Here is a 21,596-nt window from a genome sequence, read left to right as displayed (position 1 = left end):
AGCAAAATCCGTTGATCGGGACGTTCCAAAACCGATTAGGAAACCTGATCAAGAGTACCATTCCAGTCGACCTCCCAGACTGGAATCATGTGCCTGCGCAGAGTGTGGCGGCTCTTATGAACTCGATTCATAACGAGTATAACTTCGTTTATGCACATCCCGAGAGTGGCGAGCTTGTGCCTGCAGATCCTATTCGCAACGAGATTGATATGGCTATCATTCGCGATGCGAAGAGGATGCGTCGTGGCCAGAAGTCGAGGTTGTCGCAGCTCTTCTTCAAGACATTTTGCGGGAGTAAGGATCTCGCTAAAAGTGAAACTCCCGATGGCTACAACCAGGAAGCCTGGTTGAAAGCAATAGAGGTGTTCGACTCGCCAGAGCATAAGGTATGAGTTGAACTTCCGATGATTATTCGAATTTCTTAAAATTAAACTTCACGTATTTATGTCTTGCAGGCGAAATCTCTCCGCAACCGGGAAAATTCGAAGATGAAGAAGACGAAGGCGAGGCAAGGCTCGCTTAGTTTTTTTGGTCATCGCTCGAGGAACGTAAGTCTCTTAAAATTAATATGTAATATATATGTGATTCATATTTTAATGTTGAAAAATTACAGCGAAGAGAAGATGGGAGTATAGGCTCGGCTTTAGCGATATGGTTAGAAAAACACCAGGACGCTAAGGGATCGTGGACGACGGACTTCGCGAAGACGCAATACGTAAGTTAATTTTTTTTATTTACTATATTTAATTACTTTATTTCTTCTTATCTGATAAGTTTTTTGTGGTTTTATTTTGAAGGATCAAGTCACCGCCCAGACGATAGATATTTTGCGGCAAGCGGAGGAGCAAAACATCGTGATCTCCCAAGAAGATGCGGAGATGTACGCGATGCGCGATGTTTTGGGAGTGCGCAGAGACTGGGAAGTCGGTTTAGGGCCTTCGATCCCAAGGTCATCGTTGGGTGTTGCCCAAACGCTAGATGGAGGCTCGTCAAGTTCGTCATCTCAGACCGATCCATTGGTTGCCGAGATGCGAGCTCAGATGGATGCCCAACAAGCCGAGCTGCAACTGATGCGGCAACAGATCGCCTTCCTCAGCCAGCAGCACAACCAGCCTCCCACGACTCCTCAACCTCCGCCTGCATCGCAACCAGGTGGGACGGATCAGCAGACGCCAGGTTCCACGCCAGGTTCCACGCCAGGTTCTATGTATTACTTGCGAGACCGTCCTTACGGAAGCGGCGGAACGAGCGGCAGCGCGTCAGGCAGCGGTGGACGAGGACGAGGAAGCGGTTCTCGAAGTTCTGGCAACTTATTCGGCAGAGGAAATTCTACTATCGATAAGTTTTATAAGAAAAAAAAATAGGAATTCATTTTTTTCGTTTTTTGGAAAGAATTTGTATTTTTAATTAAGAATTCTATTTTTAGAATATTATTTCTAATTCATTTAGAATTTTGTTTAATTAATATTATTTTGTTAATTTAATTTTTTTAATTTTGTATTTTTTTTTAATTAAACAAACGTATTGGGTGCGACATTGTCGCACCGAATACCATGGCGCGAAAACTTTCGGGTGCGACATGTCGCACCCGATATGCCATTACCCGCCAATTCTATAAAATTTGGCAGGAAAATAACTTGGGCATTAGGTGCGATTATTCGCACCTGAAAATGTCGCACCTAATGGGGTACCTATTAGGTGCGACATGTCGCACCCAATACCTTCTGCGACGGGTTATCAGGTGCGACAGTGTCGCACCTATTGTCGCACCTAATAAACCATTAGGTGCGACATTTGAGGCATTAGGTGCGACATTCGTCGCACCGGATAACGTCTTTTGTCCTAGTGCACTACATTACTGAAATAAATTCATATAAATCAATATATTAGGATAATAACTGCAGCGGTTATTGATGAACATCATAAAAGATCCGTAATTAATACCATTAACTGCAGCGGTTATTCACACAATCTTCTCTCTCACACGCTATTTTCTCTCTCACACAAACTGAAATGTCAAACATCGTCTTCTTCTCCTTCTTCACTTTTGCGCGTGGCCACCAGCACCAGCCCGAGCCCAAGCTTCTCTTCCTCGCGCGCGCCATCCCGCTGAGATCGAGCGCCGCCGTCTTCTTCTCCTTCTTCACTTCTGCGCGCGGCCACCAGCATCAGCCCGAGCCCAAGCTTCTCTTCCTCGCGCGCGCCATCTCGCTGAGACCGAGCGCCGCGGCGCGCGATCGCCGCGAGCCGCCGACCGCGCCGCCGACGAAGAGACACCGGAGAATTTCAGGAATTTCAGCGTTTTTTTTTATGTTTTCTCATTTTTCTTTTTTATGTCGTGGTTTGTTTATGGTTTCTTGCTGAGAGAAGCTTATGGTTTTTTTTTTTAATACAGTATGTTCGTGTAAATAGATATCATATTTACAGTATGTTCGTGTAAATATAAATCATATTTACAGTATATTCGTGTAAATACGAAGCTTATTTACAGTATATTCACTGTAAATACAAAGCCTATTTACAGTATACTCGTGTAAATAAACTGAAAAATTCTGGAAATATTTTGAGCCCGAAAATTCTGGAAATTATGAATATATAGAAGACAAAATAATATCTATGAATGAAGAATTAATTCGAAATTAATTACCTAATGAATTGCAACGAAAATAGAAACTAATTACCTAAAGTCAACGTTGAAAATTTCCAAATACATAACAATTAATGGCTGAGAACTTTCAAAATCTGCTCAAAATTCAAATTTCAAATTTGAAAACTTCCCTATTCGGTTTCAATATTTAATTCGAAATTTTTTTAAAAAAAATGCCTAATTAAAATAGCGTAAGGACAAAAAGGTAAAACTAATTCAATTAATAAGCTGCCACGTAGGCAAGATGGCTATTTACGGGAAATTAACGAAAGGTTGGCTAAAACCAAATTGCTAGTGTTTTAGATGGCTAAACAGCTAATTATTTGTTTTTTTAATTACAAAAGATAAAAAAAAAATTATTATTATTTTTTTTATACAAACATGTATCTTTCTTAAGCCACCAAAATTACAACTTTTATCAAGGATAGTCCCACATCGACTGGGTATTACGATCCTGGGCTCTTTATAAAGCTTGTGCGTTACTCCTCTAATTACCAAGTTTGGTTTTAGATGGAACCCCACACTTTTAAGATGGTATCAGAGCAGGGCTCATTCTCGGTTGTGGGCTACCTGATCGGGCATATACTTCACGCTTCCAGTGCCTTATAAAGAGCCCAGGATCGTAATATCCAATCGATGTGCAACAAATAATGTTCGAGTCATTTGCATTAACAAAACAAATATTAACAATGCCAACAATGGATACTTCTAGTTCGATAGAAATGCGGTGATATATTTCTTTGAGATTGTTCCGTTTGCAATTTGTAATATTAGATACAAATCACGTGAACAATGATAGACATTATCTAAAAAAAATTATTATTGACGAGTAAACCACAATTAAATTGAAAGGGCAAGTGCTGTAGATACATGCAAACAAGAATCTGTTTCTTGTCTTGTAAGAAACTCGAACGCCAAAACTCAAATCAATGAACACAGAAGATATATTTATCTTGGTTCGGAAAATTACTTGCGTATAGACTAGGAGTCGCTGATTTTTTTCAATATCAATAAAGAAAATTACGAAGTTATATCTTCCTTTTACAATCTCTGTCGTGTTTCCCGATTTCACAAGTGTTTCTCTAGTGTATGTAACCCCTTAATCCTCGCCTAACTAACCAATGCATATTTATAGACCAGAAGACACGGTTTTACAAATAAGTTAAGTGTCCGTTTAAAATTCCAAAAATGCAAGGGGAAAAAAAAGAGAATCCTTTGTACTTTTCTAATTTTGTTTCAATTGAAAAAAATAAGATAGAAGTTTGATTTCATCACTATCAAACATGAAAAAGAATGTTGATTTTTCCCATGCATCTCCGTAGTATTTTCATATTCCTTCAAATTTTTCATTTCTCTCCTGTTTTAAAGGTTTATAGGGATCAAGGTTTGAAATGCCGTTTTCGACGCCATTGCGAGTCTCTTGATTTACTAGAAAATCGACACGCCGATGAAAAATCTAACGTAAAAAATGTGAAAAATGATAACTAATATGTCATTTTCTATGAAAAATCAAACGAAAATAATAGTTCAGAATATATTAAAAATATATGAATATATATTTTTTTCAAATTTTAACTTGAAAATATATGATCTGCAAGTTATAATATTTTTTTTGTATATGTAATAAAATAATGAAAACATAACAATTTATACATATATTATTTAAAGACTCTGTATTTTTATCTCTCAAAAAATTACCACCAAATATTTCTTTGTAATTTCGGGCATATTGACAGTTTTAGTATATTTGGGCCTGCCTGAATCAAAGCCCAGAAGAAACTACCTGGGCTTTATTTATATTTGTAGAGAAGGCCAAAAAACAAAAGTGTATAGTGTTGCTGGAAGGAGATTTAAAAATATAGGGAAAAAAAACCCGAAGTAGATGATCACTAAACATAAAGTATTTCATTTTAATAAAAAAAAATGCACAAGTTGAATTAAGTGATTTATTTTTCTTATACTAATAAATATTACAGCTTAGATAGTTTGTTTGTTATGATGATGTAAACCTATAAATCATTACCAAAAGTTTATAAAAGTACAAAGCACTAATGAATCCTCAAGCTGTAACTTTATACTTATGAAGGTTAATCTATATGCTTTTCTATAATTAACTTTTTGTTTACAATGATAAACTTATTTTATTATTTTTTTTATTAAATCTCCATTAGTTTTGGTTATCCAGGATTTAATGTGGTCAAATTAACCGGACAGTTGTTTTTTTTTTTTTTTGAGAAACGTGGGCGGTGCCACGGAGATATCATATAAAGCCCTCATGTATGGCGGAGGAAAACCGTGTTTACAAGAGAAAAAGAACAAAACACAACCACGCAACCAACTCAGCAAACCAAACACGAAAAAAACCTATCCCGACATGTGGGATTGAATCTCTCTGTCATCGGCTCTAATAGCCTCTTCCGAGCATGGAGGGACAAGCCCCATCCATCTCGAGTTCGAACTTTGAGTAACAGCAAAACGGGCTAAATTGTGAGCCGCAACATTACAAATACGAGGAATATGCATAATTTTAAACTCAATCAAATTATTTACCTCTCTCTTGATGTGGTGCAAAATCGTCCCGAGCTCAGTCGTTGGGATCTCTCCCCCGGCCACCGCCTTGACCACCTCCGAGCAATCCGAGTGAAGCTCCAATCTCGACCCGCCGATGCTACTAGCCAAAACTACGCCCTGGAGAATCGCAAATGCCTCCGCAAGCTGGGGGGAAAACCCTCTAGCTTGGGAAAACGTTTGCGAGGCTATCACCCTTCCGGTGTGGTCGCGAGCAATGCACCCCACGCCGAATCCTCCCTGGTCCCGATCTAGCGCTGCATCCACAGTCACCGAGATTGTTCCTTGCGGCGGAGGGATCCACCTAGGCTTGGTCGTCCTCTTCTCCTCTCCCCGTGCTGTCGTCTTGTTCGCATCTCTGAACTCTTCGAGGAAACTCCCACTCCACTGAACAAGCTCTGACTGATTCCAAGCTTTCCTCCCCGAGACGACATTGTTCCTGTGATTCCACAGTTCTCAGATGATAGTGTGATATAGAATTCAAAATTACTCACCTCGAGAGAGTCCGCCGCTCTGAGAATGTTGGCAAAAGCCTCGCCCTCCCCATGCACCGGACAGTTGTTAGATAACATTAACTGTCCGAATAATTTTAACTCATACATGCAATAAAAAAAATTACTTATTTGAAAAAAAAAATATATAGTCGTCCTCCGTGATGGGTAAAACTATATTTAACCAATGTTTTCAGTTAAGAATGTTAAACAAAATGAATTCATTTAATATAAACTCGTCCTTGATGATGGGTAATTAAATTAAAATTTGTACATAGATATTGATACTTTTATGTTTGAGTGTTAAGATCCGAATTGAAAAAAAAAAAAAAAAAAAAAAAAAAAAAAAAGCAGACGTAAACCAATCAGATCTGGGTCATAGGCAACTTGAACAGTTCTTCTGAGGCCAATAGCATTTTTTAAAACCAATTTTTTCTCTGAATTTGTTGGGAAAATAAAAAATACGTCAGAAATGGCTGGCCTTGCCGTCTTATAGCCCAACTCCCCAAAATCAGTCTTTTACATACACTTGCATATATTACACACGTCTATTTTAACACAGCTAAAATATCCTTTTTAAAAAAAAAAATTAAATTAATGAAAAACAAACAAAAGAAAGAAAAAAAAAGAGAGAACTGGCGTTATTTTTTTCTGCAGAAAATCTACGCGATGCAGTTAAAAAAGTGACCACAGAGATCTGTAAGAAAAAAAACACCAATGTTAAATAAAAATAAATTAAACAATAACCCAATAATGGTCTAAAATGTTGCAACTAGTGTATAGAACTGAATAGTGAGAAAGAATCAGAGCAAGTGGGTATGGTCAAAATTAAATTATGAGTTTGTCAATATTATGAACTATTTTAGGCGTTTGTTCTCACACTAAACGACAAGCTCTTGGACAGAAGAAGAGGCTACAAAGGACCCTATAGTGATAAGCCAATTTTTGCTTCTTCTTTTTTTTTTTTTTTTTTTTAAATTTAGCCATCTAACTTTCTTGCTTTCTTTGGCTCTTTATATGTGTGTTTACTTTTATATGAATAAGACACTAAAACGAGTCTTAATTCTTGGAGAAGTCCAAGTAGAGTGGTAGGTCATAGCGACTCATGGCCCATAGGATCACTAGTCCTTCTCAAATGTATAAATAACTTCTTCTAAATTTTATAATTAATAAAACTAACTTATATTTGTATTCAATAAAACTAACTTATATTCTAAACAACTTTTCACACCCCTCTCAAACAACATGCCATTGACATTTAAAAATAAAACAAATCAGACTAGCTTAGTTATAAGCACGACTAAATATATCTAAATTAAAAATAAAAATAAATAATAATTCCACATATAAGAACATTTTTATTTGTTTTGAGCTCATAAGTTATTCTATAAGAAACCCAAAATAAATAAATAAAATGTTTGATATTTTATACAGAAGTTACAATTTATGCCTTTGTACTTTCGTTTGTTTGTGTGTGTGTGTATATATATATATATTTGAATACGTGCCTTATTAAAATTCAAATACATAACTGATTTTAAAAAGTTAAATTCCTCACAACAAACAGACTTTTCCTCTTGTCTTTTCTTTTTAACTCATTATTGTCCTAGCTAAAACTAATGGAAAGGATTTAGTATCAAGTAGCGAGCCTAAGAGACCATGTTTAGCACGTAATTAATTTGAGAATTATTTGAAAGGACTCAAAAGTCAGAGAGATTGTGGACAGCGTTCGAAAAACATCAATGCATTTCTATTGGATGCAAACAAGGGTCGAGGCCTAGCTTCCTAACCAATCCGGTGATGAATATAAAATAATTTTAATAAATGTTATTATGATTTTCTTTCTGCAATGGTCTTTAATGGAACATTCAAAACATATAAGCTTGAGAATTGAGATATGATACAAAAACAAAGAAAGAAACACTACAACAAATCTCACCATTACCGACGATTTTTTTCGTCGCTAATAACCCCATAATCGTCGCTAAATCCATTTAGCGACGATTTTTATCGTCGCTAAATGTCCGTACCTAAATATATTTAGCGACGAAATAATCGTCGCTAAATATTTACCGACGACATTAGCGACGATAAAGTCGTCCCTAAATGTATAAACGAATTTTTTTTTTAATTTTGTGAAATATATTTAGCGACGATTTTATCGTTGCTAATTATTAAATTGTTATTTTTTTTCATTTTTGGAATTATTAATTTTTTTAAATTTTTTTTTTGTTTTTGAGAAACCTAGAAAACACTAAAACCGAGAAATTAAACGTTAAATTAAAGCTGAGTTTTAAATCCCAAAACTCATAAACGAGTCTAAATCACAAAACCATAGTCATGCCAGCTTACAACAAGCGAAGTAATTTTCATCAAACAACTCAAATCCATTATCAGATCATACTATCCCAAATCAAATTTTCCAATTCTGAAACTCGAACAAAAGAAAACGGAATCAAAGATTCCTTGCCTTAACGTGGTCTCCGACGTTCTTCTTTACAATCCTCGGGTCGCTTTTCTTCTTCTCTGCCTCTAAGTCACGCCGCCGAGGCCTTGACGAACAACCATTACCAAAACTGAAATAAGATTCAGTACATAACAAAATCATTCTGAATCCTCAGTTCAATTAAGGAAATACAAAATTAACATCATCTCAAGCTAACCACTACGGAAACATCAACGTTCACAAACTCACAGCCAAACGCCAAATTTTTTAACCAAACCCGTCAAAAATCTGAAAAACCATACCAAACTCGTCCAAAAATCCATAACAATCACAAATTTAATCATAAACCAACCCAAGAATCACTAATACACGTCCGGGACTAAATCCCCAAATAAAAAATCCACATAAACCCTAACTTGTTGTAAATTCGGCCAAAATCTCAAGAAAAACTCCAAACAATGTTCTTAATCCATGAATCCGAGTAACAACATCACAATCCATAAATATTTATACTAAATTATGTAAATATAACTAATTCCTTTATATTTATAACTAATATATATATATATATATATATATATATATATATATATAAACTTACCGTGCAGGCGGAGGAAGAGTCGGACCGAGAGGACGAGGACGGCGTCGGCGGCGGAGCGGCGGAGGAACGGCGGAGACGCTGCAGGCAGGAGAGAGAGAAAAGTGACGAGAGAGAGATGTGAGGAGAGAGAGAAGTGAGGAGAGAGAGACTAACCGGGGAGGACGAGGACAGCGTCGGCGGCACACGGCGGACGGCGGGAGAGGAGGAAATGGGCGAGATTTCGGCGGAGGAGAGAGGAAAAATCAGATTTAGGTCGCGAAATGAAATGGGGAAAACTGATACGCGACCTGGTATTTAAACACATTTACCGACGATAAAATCGTCTCTAAATGGTTAACTTTCGTAGCTAAATGAACTTACCTTTTCAGTTCATAACCAGGCATTTAGCGACGATTAAATCGTCCCTAATAGTTTTCCTACATATTTAGCGACGATCTAATCGTCGCCAAATCATTTCATTTTAATTAAATTGGAGGGATTTTTCCCTCTTCAAAATTCGTCAAAATTTAAAATGATTTAGCGACGATAATATCGTCGCTAAATATGTAGGAAAACTATTAGGGACGATTTAATCGTCGCTAATATCGTCGCTAAATCATTTTGTTTTAATTAAATTGGAGGGATTTTTCCCTCTTTCAAATTCGTAAAAATTATAAATTAATTCGAAATTATTAGCGACGATAATATCGTCGCTAAATGAATTCAAAACAATTTAGCGACGATACTATCGTCGCTAAATCATTTCCCGCGAACTTAGCGACGACAAAAAACAATTAGCGACGAAATTATCGTCGCTAATTATCTTTGCCGCCAAACTTTAAAAGTTTTGGCACCAAATAATTAGCAACGATAATTTCGTCGCTAAAAGCATGATTAGCGACGATATATTAGCGACAATTAAGTCGTCGCTAATAGTTTCGTAGCTATTGTCATATTTCTTGTAGTGAAATAAAGCTCCCTAAAAAAAGAGAAAGAGAACATTTAATAATAATAATATAAATAGTAAAAAAAATAGGAAGAATTTTTTTTTTACTATTAAAAAAAAGAGGAAGTTACTGTAAGAAAAGTTAACTACATGCAAACTAAGGTATAGGCTTATTTTATAGCTTTTTTTTTTTTTTTTTTACAGTAACGGCTTATTTTATAGGTTTGCTTTAACCAACACATGCAATTTAAATAACTCTTCTCATATTAAATACTAGACTTCGTAATCAAACTTATTGAGAGCACTGTTTTTAAAGCGTACGAAGAAGGTTTGCTGTTTTGCATGATTCATTTTACATATACGTTAGCTCAATATACACACGTACACGTAGATGTTGAAATTTTCAAACCCTCATTAAAAACTGTAAGCTTTTTATATATTTAATTTATATCGACCCACAACATTCAACATATTTATATGCATTAACCTCTTATGTACGTCCTCTTATTTAGTTGATATATTGAATATTATTCATATTCCCTAAACAAAGAAAACCATGCACGTACTTGCCATCTCTGAAATCATACTTTTATAATAAGTAGAGAATTCCTATTAGAAAAGGAAATTCAATCAAAGATTTGAGCATGATGTATATTGTGCAACGTCAAATCATATTCTTCATTACAGATTTCATCTTCTTTTTCTTTCGTTGGAGATTTCGCTTTCATTTTCGCGATTTGGGATTTTCGCGGATTTGGGACTTTTTTCGCGTGTTTTAGGGTTTCATTTTCGTGATTTGGGATTTTTTTTTTCGCGTGTTTTGGTTGTAAATTATGCAATGACCATAATACCCAAATCAGAGAGTGCACGTGACCAACATATGATTAAAAATTTAACAGCCGTTCAAAAAAATAAATGGAATGACTGAATTGTTAAGAAATTCAAAGTTTAAGACAACTGATGCGAGAAAAAAAAAGTAGGGATGAGTTTGTTAAGTGGTCAAGAGTCCAGGGGGCATTTAAGTAATTTATCCTTAATAATAATAATAAAAAACCCTCTAAAGATTTTTTTAGTTTATAAACTTCTAAAAAGTTTTGCTAGCGCCTAATTGGTATAGTCAACCCCAATGGATCCTTAAAAAAAAAATTACGTATCTTATTTATGATTATCAGGTATATTAGTTGGTAACTTGAATAATTGTACATGTTAGAGCATTTTTTTCAACTAAGCAAAATACACTCTCAACAACCCCCAAATAAAACAAAACAATCCAAGAATTATGCACTGTGGACTGTGCCTCAACTGCGTGTTCTATGAAGCAATGTTCCCAATGGAAAGAAAGATAGAAATTTGTTAAAAAAAATAATAAAAATAAAGCATGTACAAATTTTGCTTAGTTGTAAAAAAAATATTAAATTATTACTTGTGGTACTATTATATTTTATTTGTATGGAACAATGTGATCTCTGTCATCTTATGTCCAACAACGTTGCATTTGGAAGCTTTTTTTTTAAACAAAAGACTGAATCAACTGAGTTTCCTATTCCCTCTCTTCAAACTTATTTTTAGGCTTTTATTAAAGAACTGCACGTGGAAACCTTTAATTACCAGAATCAAAGTTTAAATTAATTAGCTACTAATGTAAATAATAATACTTTAAATCAAAAGACCCTTTTTAATATTTAAAATATTTTATAATAGCCCGGCAAACAAGTCGTGTACTCAAGGTGGAAAGGGCTTGGACCCATAAAATCAGGGTCCTACTAAATACCTTAATTTAATTGTACCATATTTTTAGCAAATTCATTCAAATTTAAATTTTGATTTTCCTATTACCTTTCTTCAAATTATTGTAATTCAATAATTATTCGAATAAAGAAGTTCACCTACATTATTTCATCTCTTGAAATTTTCCTGCGGTGATTGTTATGAAGAGGTTTTAACGAGCTCTCTTCTATATAAATAATTAAAAGTCCAACAATATTAATGGTTGAACTAGATTATTTAAATTTCTATTAAATAATTAAAAGTCCAACAATATTTAGTTCATGCGAAACTTACAACATAAGACAAATATTAATCTTGAATAATATAGTTTCAAGCTAAATATTTCAGTTTTTTTAATTAGTAGCAAATCGCGCTCAGTTCAAACATGAAACATTAAAATATAACGAGACCCCTTATCTATAATTAACTATGTACTTTATTAAGAGTTTTTGTTTTTAGTGAAGACAAGGGTGACAATATCGCTAGCTATCCCACTATAATTAAGTGATTGTAAACATTTTATTTTAGTTATACATATATTTGGATGACGTGGACATAATTCCACGGTCAACACATGGTGCCAAAAAAGTTGCATCTTTGGTTCAATGGGCTATGCTCAAAATCGTGTAATCATGTTTTATTGTTTATAATTATGAAATGGTAATCTCTCTTACGACTCAATAATTGTATTAATTGATTTGGACGTCTAAGATACGAATGATTTATCAGTTTATAGCGTCTCACATAGTTTACATGCATATGCTCTATATACTATAACTAATAGCTTAATTATGATATCTAACTTCGTAAGTAAGATATTTTTTTTTATTTTTGGAAGTGCCTTAAACTGTAATATAATTAAAGTTTGCTCAGTCTCGATTATTTATTCAGTTTATCTACACTACACATATGCATTTGTTAGTGGTTTTCATTAAATAATTATTAAACTCCTAACATGAGGCTTGATGCTTGGAAAAGGTTTGATATATGATGGAATGTTTTGATGGACATTTATCATCTTTTTGGTTCTTTTATAACGTGTCATGCATTAAAGAACGAATGTCACTATGCAATTTGACATCGTGGTGTGATGGGGAAATATAAAATAATATCTTAACGTTAGAAAAAGGCTCAATAATTTAGCTAGCGACATTAATTTGGAGAGGCTACTTGCTTTCAAAGTTAATAAAAAAATTACAAATATTAATTCAACAGCCAAGCCTTTTAGTGAGTTATATAAAAATAAAATAATAGACAGTTGATTTAAATAAACAATGGTGGTCCAAAAAAATCCCTAAAAAATAGATAGAATAAAGGGAAAAGAGAAGAGTTTATGTGAATGAATGCCATAAATGAGCATTGAATCTAATCCCTTTTAAGAAGCTACAAACATACATTCCAACATTTGTTCATGCTTCCGTTATCTTTTCTTTCTTCCTCCCTTAATTTTAGGGTTTTTAGGACCACCTTTATGAATTCACATTCAAATTACTTTTAGTTTGGAGTTGAAAATATTTCAAACACTGTAAATAAAGTAAATATTAGGCATACAATTGTAAAGCAAATAAATATTAGGCATAAAACCGATATCCAAACCAAACCGAAACCAAATTCTGAAGCCATGTCAGATAACCGAAATTCGGATTCGGATAACCGATCCGGTTTCAAAAACTGGACCGGATATCGGATTTGATTTTAGACAAATTTGGATATCGGTTATATAACCGATTTTTTTTATTTAAAAATTTTAATTAAAAATAATTAAACATAGGTCTTTAACAACCACCTAGACCATGATTTTGAAAGAAAAAAAAACTTCACAACATTTTTTACCTAACTTTTATTTTTTATTTTTTAGACTATGGATTATTATTTTAGAGCTTTATATGACTCGTTTTGTACTCGTGTTTAAATCATTGTAATAATTTTAAAACTAGATATGTATTTTAAAAAATAGATAGCCGGTTTGTTTAAACCGGATATAAAACTGGATCCAAAATTTAAAGAATCGGATAACCGAATTTTGAAAAATGGATATTGGACTGGATATTTGATTTAAGAAAGCGGATAACCGAATATTTGGATAACCGAATTTCGGTTTTAGACTAAACTGAACCGGATATTGGACCGAATTTTTAAAAACCGAATATTCGGATTCGGATATAAAAAATGTAAGAAACCGAACCGAACCAATCCAGTTTCAGCCCTACTATTTTCAGTGTACTCAAAGAAGTTGAAGAGGATGAAGATTAATTTGAAGAACTTATTAATTACCTTGAACCACACATTATTTTCTTTAAAATCTCTCAAAAATTAAGCAAAAAGCCAAAAACTAATCTTGAATTTATAAGTGTATTTTTGGAGGTATATGGATCCTTGGATGGGATCCAACTTAAGCCTACGTGTTGAGTTCAAAAAATGATTTGCAGCAAAGGAAACAACTTCTTGGACACAAACAAAAACAAGGCTACCGCGAGTATAACAGAGCAACGGATATACAATGAGATGAATATATGCGGGTTAGAGACTTGAAAACCCTTTAATACTCGTGCATTTAAGATATCCTCACCATTGGGTTTCTCCACTTTAATACGTCAAGGATCGGCTCGAAGGGATGGAGTTTTGACCTTCCCCAACATAGATAGCGTTAGCCAGTCAATGGAAACTTGTGGTGATGGTGAGGAAGAAACAACAAACTAACCAAAACACAAAAAATATAATAAAAACGAACACGAATAAAAATAAGCACAAAGAAATAAAACAACGAGTCGGGCTCCCCCCATGGCAGCACGGCATCAGCGACATCTAAGGCATTTTTGGAAACCCTAGAATCTATAGCAAGAGAAGCTTTGTATATTTTTCAAAGAGATAGAAATGTATTTTGCCTCTTTCATCCATAAATGATTAAGAAATTTTTTTTTGTGTTAAATTTATGAGCATTTTTTTCTAGGAAAAGAGCATATGTGGTAGGTGAACTAAGTAACTAAAAACTTCAATATTTGTAAAATAGTCAACATTTTATAAATTCAAGCAGAATAGCAGCACAAGACCTAGCTAGGCAATTTATATTTATAATACTCTAACCGTATTTAACTCTATGAGTTAAACTGATAAATAAGTTATTTGTAGAAATAATTGTATGATTTGGTGACTAATTTTTCCTTTGCGATTACTTGATCCTTATTTTACAATCTTTACGATTTCGAATTTCACTATTAGAAGTTTAAATTTTCAAACCTCGAGCTAATATTTCTCAAGGACTTAATTTTCTCCAATTGTCTTAAATATTTTACGACTCATTCAAATTCAAGCAAAGCTTGTTAGTGAAATGTGCAAAGCCATTTCGTGGTAAGATCACTCACAACCTGCAAAGCTTCCTCGCCAAAGCGATTAATGATGCTTTTGTTTCCATCGGAGAAAATGATGTTGACTTCTACAACGATACGAACTTCACTATGTTGGCCACAACGTGTGACACATTCTCACCATGGTTTGAGATAAGAGATTCATCGTTTGCCATTATTTATTTTTATTTTTATTTTTTTGTATTTTTTTTACCGGTATTAACTTGTATAAACAATCACAGATAAGTTTATAAATATGGATGTGTTTTTAGGCGGTTTTAATTTTCAATTTTTTCATGATATATTTTTTTTATCGGACAATACTATGCTCATTTTAATTTCGTGTGGTTGAACTTATGCTCATTTTATCTTCAAAAAATTAGGAAAATAGTAAAGTTAAACATTTGACATGGTTAAATAGCTAACGTATAGTAAATTTTAGATAAATAGCCACTTTCATACGTAAATCTTAAATAAATAGTCAATGTTTGATATATGAAAATGACTATGTACCTAAGATTTACGTCTGAAAGTGGTTATTTATCTAAAATTTATCAAACATTGACTATTTAGTAATGTCAAACATTTAAATTGGCTATTTTTTATTTTTTTAATGGACCTTTTCATATTTTATACTTTTCCTCATATGTTTAATCGCTTTGACCAATATAAATCACTATAAATAATTTTATTTATATATTTGTATTCTTAACTAGAATTCACTCTTGTTTTGTTTATTGACATAGTAACAACTTCTCCTTGAGGTATTGATGTTGTATTTTTGGCATTATTTTATTGATAGACTCGATGATATATATTAAGTTTTAGACATAGAGAAATGAGATATGAAATCATACTCTATTACTTTTTTTGTTATTTTCTAATTTTTTAGAAAATTTAAGATTCTAATTTTTTTTTTAAGGCAGCTTTGCTGCAGTGAGGATTGAACCCACGACCTCCAAACATGAGGTGGTGTAGAATTACCACTAGGCTATCCTAGGTACCACTTTAAGATTCTAATTAAATGGACACGTTTTCTCCATATTTTCAAGTTAATAAGAGTAATTCTGTTCAATCTACCTCTTTATATTGGGTAATGAACATACTATAATGTATATCAAACATTGACTACTTCGCAGAAATCAAGTTTCAATCTAAGTATTAGCTTAGAGTACACTAAATTGTGGACGTTCTAGTTTTTTAGTATACTTTACATTTTTTTAAAAAAAGGCATTGTAGTTTAATAGCCAACAAATATATTCATGTTTTGGAAACGTTTGTAAATTTTTGGAAAATAGCCAATTAAACTATGTGTCATAAATGATAGTTAATAAAAATTAATTTTATGACTTTAACTTTTTAAATTCGTCTCTTTCTATTTTCTGATTTTGAATTCATCACTTTCTCTCTCCTACTCTCTTTCCTCCATTTTTTTCATAAAAACTTCAAAAATCCATATCTATTTCATATGAACTCGAAATTGAGTGATTTCAAATCCTACAGATTTGTGACGCCGAGATCTTCAAAAATAGATCCATTGTGTTTGATGAACAATCATGTTTAATGTGTCATATTTACGTGTGTTTGTAATGACTTTTCCAGAAATATTAAATAAATGGAAATGATTATCGAAAATTTTCAGTTATTTTCATATCTAAGGCAGTAATGTGATTTTTCTACATCTATGGCATTAAAAAATATTTTCATCCAACACAATGGGTTTATTTTTGAAGATCTCGATGCCACAAATCCGTAGGATTTGAAATCACTCAATTTCGAGTTCATATAAGATAAATATGGATTTTTGAAGTTTGGATGAAAAAAAATGTTTGGAAAAAAGTAGGAGAGAGAAAGTAACGAATTCAAAACCGAAAGAGAGAGAAAGTGACGAATCTAGAAAACAAAAACCGCTAAATTGATTTAAGGACACTTTTGAAATTTTAACCCATTACCCCCACTGACACCTCATACATATGGCTATTTTCGCATAACTTTCTAAACGTTTGCTAAATTCTAAACGTTAAGATTAAGATGACTTAGTTAGTTGCAAATTTTTAAAAAAAATAATAAAAAAAAAACTCATATTCTTAGTGCGATTTTAAGAAAAATCTAAATAGCTAATTTAAAATAATGGATTTAATTACAAAATAACCAAAATTTGTATAAAATTAGTAAAATATCCAAAATTTATATATATAACATATGCTCGTGTAGTTGTATCGTAATGATTTATTCATATGAAGATGTGGCAAACAATTTTTTTTCGCATTAATTAGGTATTGGGTATATATTCGGGTCGGGTAAAAAATTTAGTATGAACTTTACGTGTAGATGTATAGAAATAATCCAACTTGCCTACGAATCAAAATAACAAAATTAAATTGGTATTATTGCCCGACCCGAAGCAAATTCTATACATAAAATATAAAATTAAAAAAATAAAATTAGAAGAGTAGAGTTTCTACAATAGTTCAAAGTTCAAAGACCACATGCGTCCAAACTCTCCTTCGTATTGCCGTACAATCATCTCCTAATTTCAATGTTCCATAACATTATGATTGTTCAATAACAATAACACAGAAAATAGTGCTAATCTTGGTATTAACGATAATTTAATTCATGACTCGCATAACAACATTGGGATACAATTAAATTCCAATAGACCAAAAACAAATACAGGAACGTCTCTCTCTCTATAAATATATATATATATATATATATATATATATAGATATATATATATATTATATATTTGTCATCTTATGAATCTCTTAATTTGTGAGGCTCAAAGAATGCATAATCTAGGAGATGATGATTATTGACCTTGATTCTATAACATACGGATTTTGATCCAAAAAGTTGCGATGTTAAAATAATTTATAAATAAGGATTTAGAAGTTTGAGAAGAAGAAAAAACAAAGACTTGATGAAAATATTATATCCCATGTGGGTCGAAACTATAACATGTCTAATGGGATTGTTTCATGTACTTGTTTTTGTTGTTTTTTAATATTTGTTACCTTGACAAAACTTACATATTAGCAAATGCACATATCAAGCCAAACTCCAAGAAAGCTATACAATTATTTTCCCCTTCTAATTTGATATGCCAAAAAACTTATAATAATAAAAAGGGTTAAAGAATATATTAAATCAAACAAACATGACTAAAATTTATAACTCAATTAGGTACAATTGTTAATTGAAGTTGGTGATCCAAAAATCCATTAAAATTCGTTTAATTTCACTAATACTTTGTTGTATCAATGACAAAGACTTTACAATATAACAAAAGCAAGAGAAGCACGAATTGTCGTTGTTCTTCTACGAGAACTCCAGCGAAGATCCATCGACGAGTTGATCAGCGTATTACAATAACAAAATAACAAGTGGTTTTAGGAATACTAAAATTCTACGGAATTTATGAGTAAATAGATGATCTCTCGAGCTTTGTAGTTTAATTTGTGATTTATAGACTTTATTTGATAGCATGTTTAGCTCGAGTTCACGAAACGCTACTCGAGTTTGGGTTCTTTGAGATCCTCAACTCCATCTCTTACTTGTGTCTCCAAATTCCATCTCTTACTAGCGATGTGAGCTCTAACTCGAGACGTCAAGTTACAATTTCAGTTAGGACGGTTCAGATTGAGGTGACCGTAATGTCTCGATGTTATTTTTGTCTTATATAATAGATTAATCGCCAACAAAGTCTCGCCAAATACAAAATTGAAGTACAAATATATGGCAAAACACATGAGACTTGAGAAATAAGCCATGCTAGACTAGTAAACAAGGCGGCAAAACAACATTTTACAAATATCACTTTATTAATAAGACTAATTCTTATATATTAAATACCTAAAAAAAAAAAAACATGTGCCTGCAAAACATATGTATAACGGGGAAGAGAAAGCTCAGTTGTGATAGAGAAGACTCAACAACCAATAATTTAATGTCAACTAATTTGTACTTGATTTTTATATGGAAATTAATGTTTGCACTCGTAGATAAATGACACTTGACTTGGTAGATTTCTTAAATCTTAGCAGAAACAAATTAAAATGTTATACTTTTTCGTTTTCCATATAAAAATTCACTTTATTGGATGTATGCAATACAAGTCCTTATACTATATTTTTTAAAGTTAATGACCAAAAATAAGTAGAATATGTTTAAACTTTAACAGTGTACCGTTAGAGAAGTGAATCATAAATTAACAATATAATATTAGATATTGTTATTAGCCTTGTAAAATTTTAGCCCAACCATCAACTACATAAGAGCATATATCAAATTAATATAAGACGCATTATATTACAAAAAATTAGAAAAATAGTCAATTTAAACGTTTGATATTGCTAAATAGCCAAAGTTTGGTAAATATTAAGTAAATAGCCATAAATGATAACGTGGCTTAATATGACAGTGGTTATTTACTTAATATTTACATTTGTAAATATATAAAATTGATTATTTACCTAATATTTACCAAACATTGGTTATTTAGCAATTCCCAACGTTTAAATTGGCTATTTTGCTAAATTACCCTTATATTATGAGATAGCTAGGCATTAGTTGAACTATATTAATATTTGAATAATTAAGCTGTAATTTTAATATAAAATTTTCATTCAACCCTTTTAAACAATTTATTTTAAAAGTGTATAAAACTACGGTATATATAATTAAAAAAAAAAAAAAAAAAATAGAAAAGTTTATAATGAAAAATATTCGTATACGTGACCGTTAGTAAGAACACCTCAAGGATTCTAACTTACTTTCAAAGTCACGTTCAAGAATTTGGATATGTGAATTAGGAATATCAAGCATAAAAGAACATTCCAAACGATTCGTCTGGAAATCAATGATGATCATGCAAAATTGGTCCCATAGCATATATGCATATTTTTTAAGCATAACTCTTGCTCATAAGGCTTGAAAAGGTAAATAAGGGACCGAGTTTTACACTTATGCAAAAGAGAGTCAATTTCAGCGTTTAGACCTTGCTCACCAACCATCGTATAATTTTCCGAGCCCATTTAAGTTCTTGAGTAAGGTTTGTGCTCTGATTTAGGTAGATACACGTCTGTTTGCTTTGCATGGCTGTTATCTAGAGCCAAAAGTTAGCGCTAAGAATTATGGCTAATCATGTTCTGTAAAATTTATAGCAACAAGAAAAATGATCAAGATAGTAATCATAGTATAAAGAAATTTAATTAATAGCTCAATGATCAATTTAGTTAAGAACTTAAAACAATTCCCATTTATTCAATTAATTAGTTTAAAATGACTATTTTGTTAAATTCTTCTATATAGCAACAAAGTGATGATTCCTAATTTTTAAAAAAGTGATGACTAGTAAATATTCTTTCCAAGATATACGTTCAGAAAGAAGTCAAGCTAGATGAATCAACAAGCTTGTGTCAGTCTTAATTAGTTTAATTAAATTACTGTTATTATTTTGAAATATGAGTAAATTACAATTACAAAAAAATTTAAAGTTAGACTACAAGTTATCTCAATCTAATTTATATGATGTTTTTATCAAACAAGGTAACCTTAATAATTATAATATAATTCGACTTCAAATCAAATTAAGTATAACAATATATTAAACATTATGTTTGAAATAAAATTTCAAAGTAAAAACTTTCAAATTCAAAATTTCAATTCACATTCCAGTACACCAATGAACATGAACCTCAGATTATATTATTAAAATTAAAAAAAGAAGACCTAAAACTTATTTGATTTAAGTGAAGATTCACTTTTGAAAATTATAGATGGGGACCAAAGTATGGGTTGAGAGTATGAAAATCAATAAAGAAAATGAGCTGTGTTGGGTACAATTTGTAAGTTAAAAACTTTATTATTATTATCACTCGAGTGATTAAAAGACCATGTCAACTGTTTCAAGCTTTGATACAATGGCTGATTCAGGTCGGCCCAAACTTCAATATACCAACAAGATGAGCTGTTTTCTTTCCGTACCATTTTTTTTTAACACACTACTTCAATTTATATGTAATAAGGGACCATCTAATAAAGAGTTAGACTACAACTTAGTGAACAAGTTATTTCTTACTAGTGACTTTCAGTAAAACTACAACTCGAACGTGAGGCAGATTGTCCTTTTCAAAAAAAAAAAAAAAAAAACACGTGAGACAGATTGCCGTGTATCTCATTAAATTAAGGTCTTCAGTTTAGTCAAACTAATTCCTGAATTCGTACACACAAAAACTATATATATATATATATATATATATATATATATATATATATATAAATTAGAAAAATAGTCAATTTAAACATTTGAAATTGCTAAATAATCAACGTGTGGTAAATCTTAGATATATAGCTGTAAATAATAACGTGGTTTAATATATAGATGTGACTATTTATTTAAGATTTACGTATGTAAATACATAAAAAAATATTATTTACCTAAGATTTACCAAACATTGACTATTAAACAATATCAAACATTTAAGTTGGCTATTTTCCTAATAGACCATATATATAATTATATATAAAGAGTGGTTTAGCTAAATAGTTAGTTTAAAATATTATATTTGTAAGTTAGCCAAAGTTTGTTTAAAGTTAGTGAAATAGTAAAAATGTAATTTAATCAAATTTCAAAAACCTTTTTGATTTTGGATTAATTTTTTTAAAAGTGATAAATTATTTAAAATAGTTGTTAATGAGAGTGACCTCTTGTCTTTGTGAATGAGAGTGACCTACCTAGTCTTTGTCTTTTGCAGTTTATTTTCTATTTAGTGGATTAATTGGACTCAGGATTTGTTCATT

The 21,596-nt window shown here is 32.1% G+C and overlaps 2 protein-coding genes across 2 annotated transcripts; one reads left to right on the top strand and one right to left on the bottom strand.

Annotated features, from left to right (window-relative positions):
- Nucleotides 1-209: 209 nt before the first annotated feature.
- On the top strand, nucleotides 210-4,628 carry LOC149405388 (uncharacterized). Its single transcript, XM_089607827.1, has 5 exons — nucleotides 210-386; nucleotides 456-548; nucleotides 614-715; nucleotides 798-1,176; nucleotides 4,624-4,628. The coding sequence occupies exons 1-5, from the start codon at nucleotides 210-212 to the stop codon at nucleotides 4,626-4,628; spliced, it is 756 nt and encodes a 251-aa protein (XP_089463953.1).
- A 383-nt stretch (nucleotides 4,629-5,011) lies between these two features.
- On the bottom strand, nucleotides 5,012-5,762 carry LOC149405387 (uncharacterized). The gene is made up of 2 exons (XM_089607826.1): nucleotides 5,710-5,762; nucleotides 5,012-5,654 (listed from the first exon to the last, which is right to left on the bottom strand). The coding sequence occupies exons 1-2, from the start codon at nucleotides 5,760-5,762 to the stop codon at nucleotides 5,012-5,014; spliced, it is 696 nt and encodes a 231-aa protein (XP_089463952.1).
- Between the last annotated feature and the right edge of the window lie 15,834 nt (nucleotides 5,763-21,596).

The sequence above is a fragment of the Urtica dioica genome, chromosome 2, assembly GCF_054948205.1.
Source record: "Urtica dioica subsp. dioica isolate 48M chromosome 2, U.dioica_male_clone48M_v1_H2, whole genome shotgun sequence".
Taxonomy (NCBI): Eukaryota; Viridiplantae; Streptophyta; class Magnoliopsida; order Rosales; family Urticaceae; genus Urtica; species Urtica dioica.
This window is presented reverse-complemented; position numbering and strand designations above follow the sequence as displayed.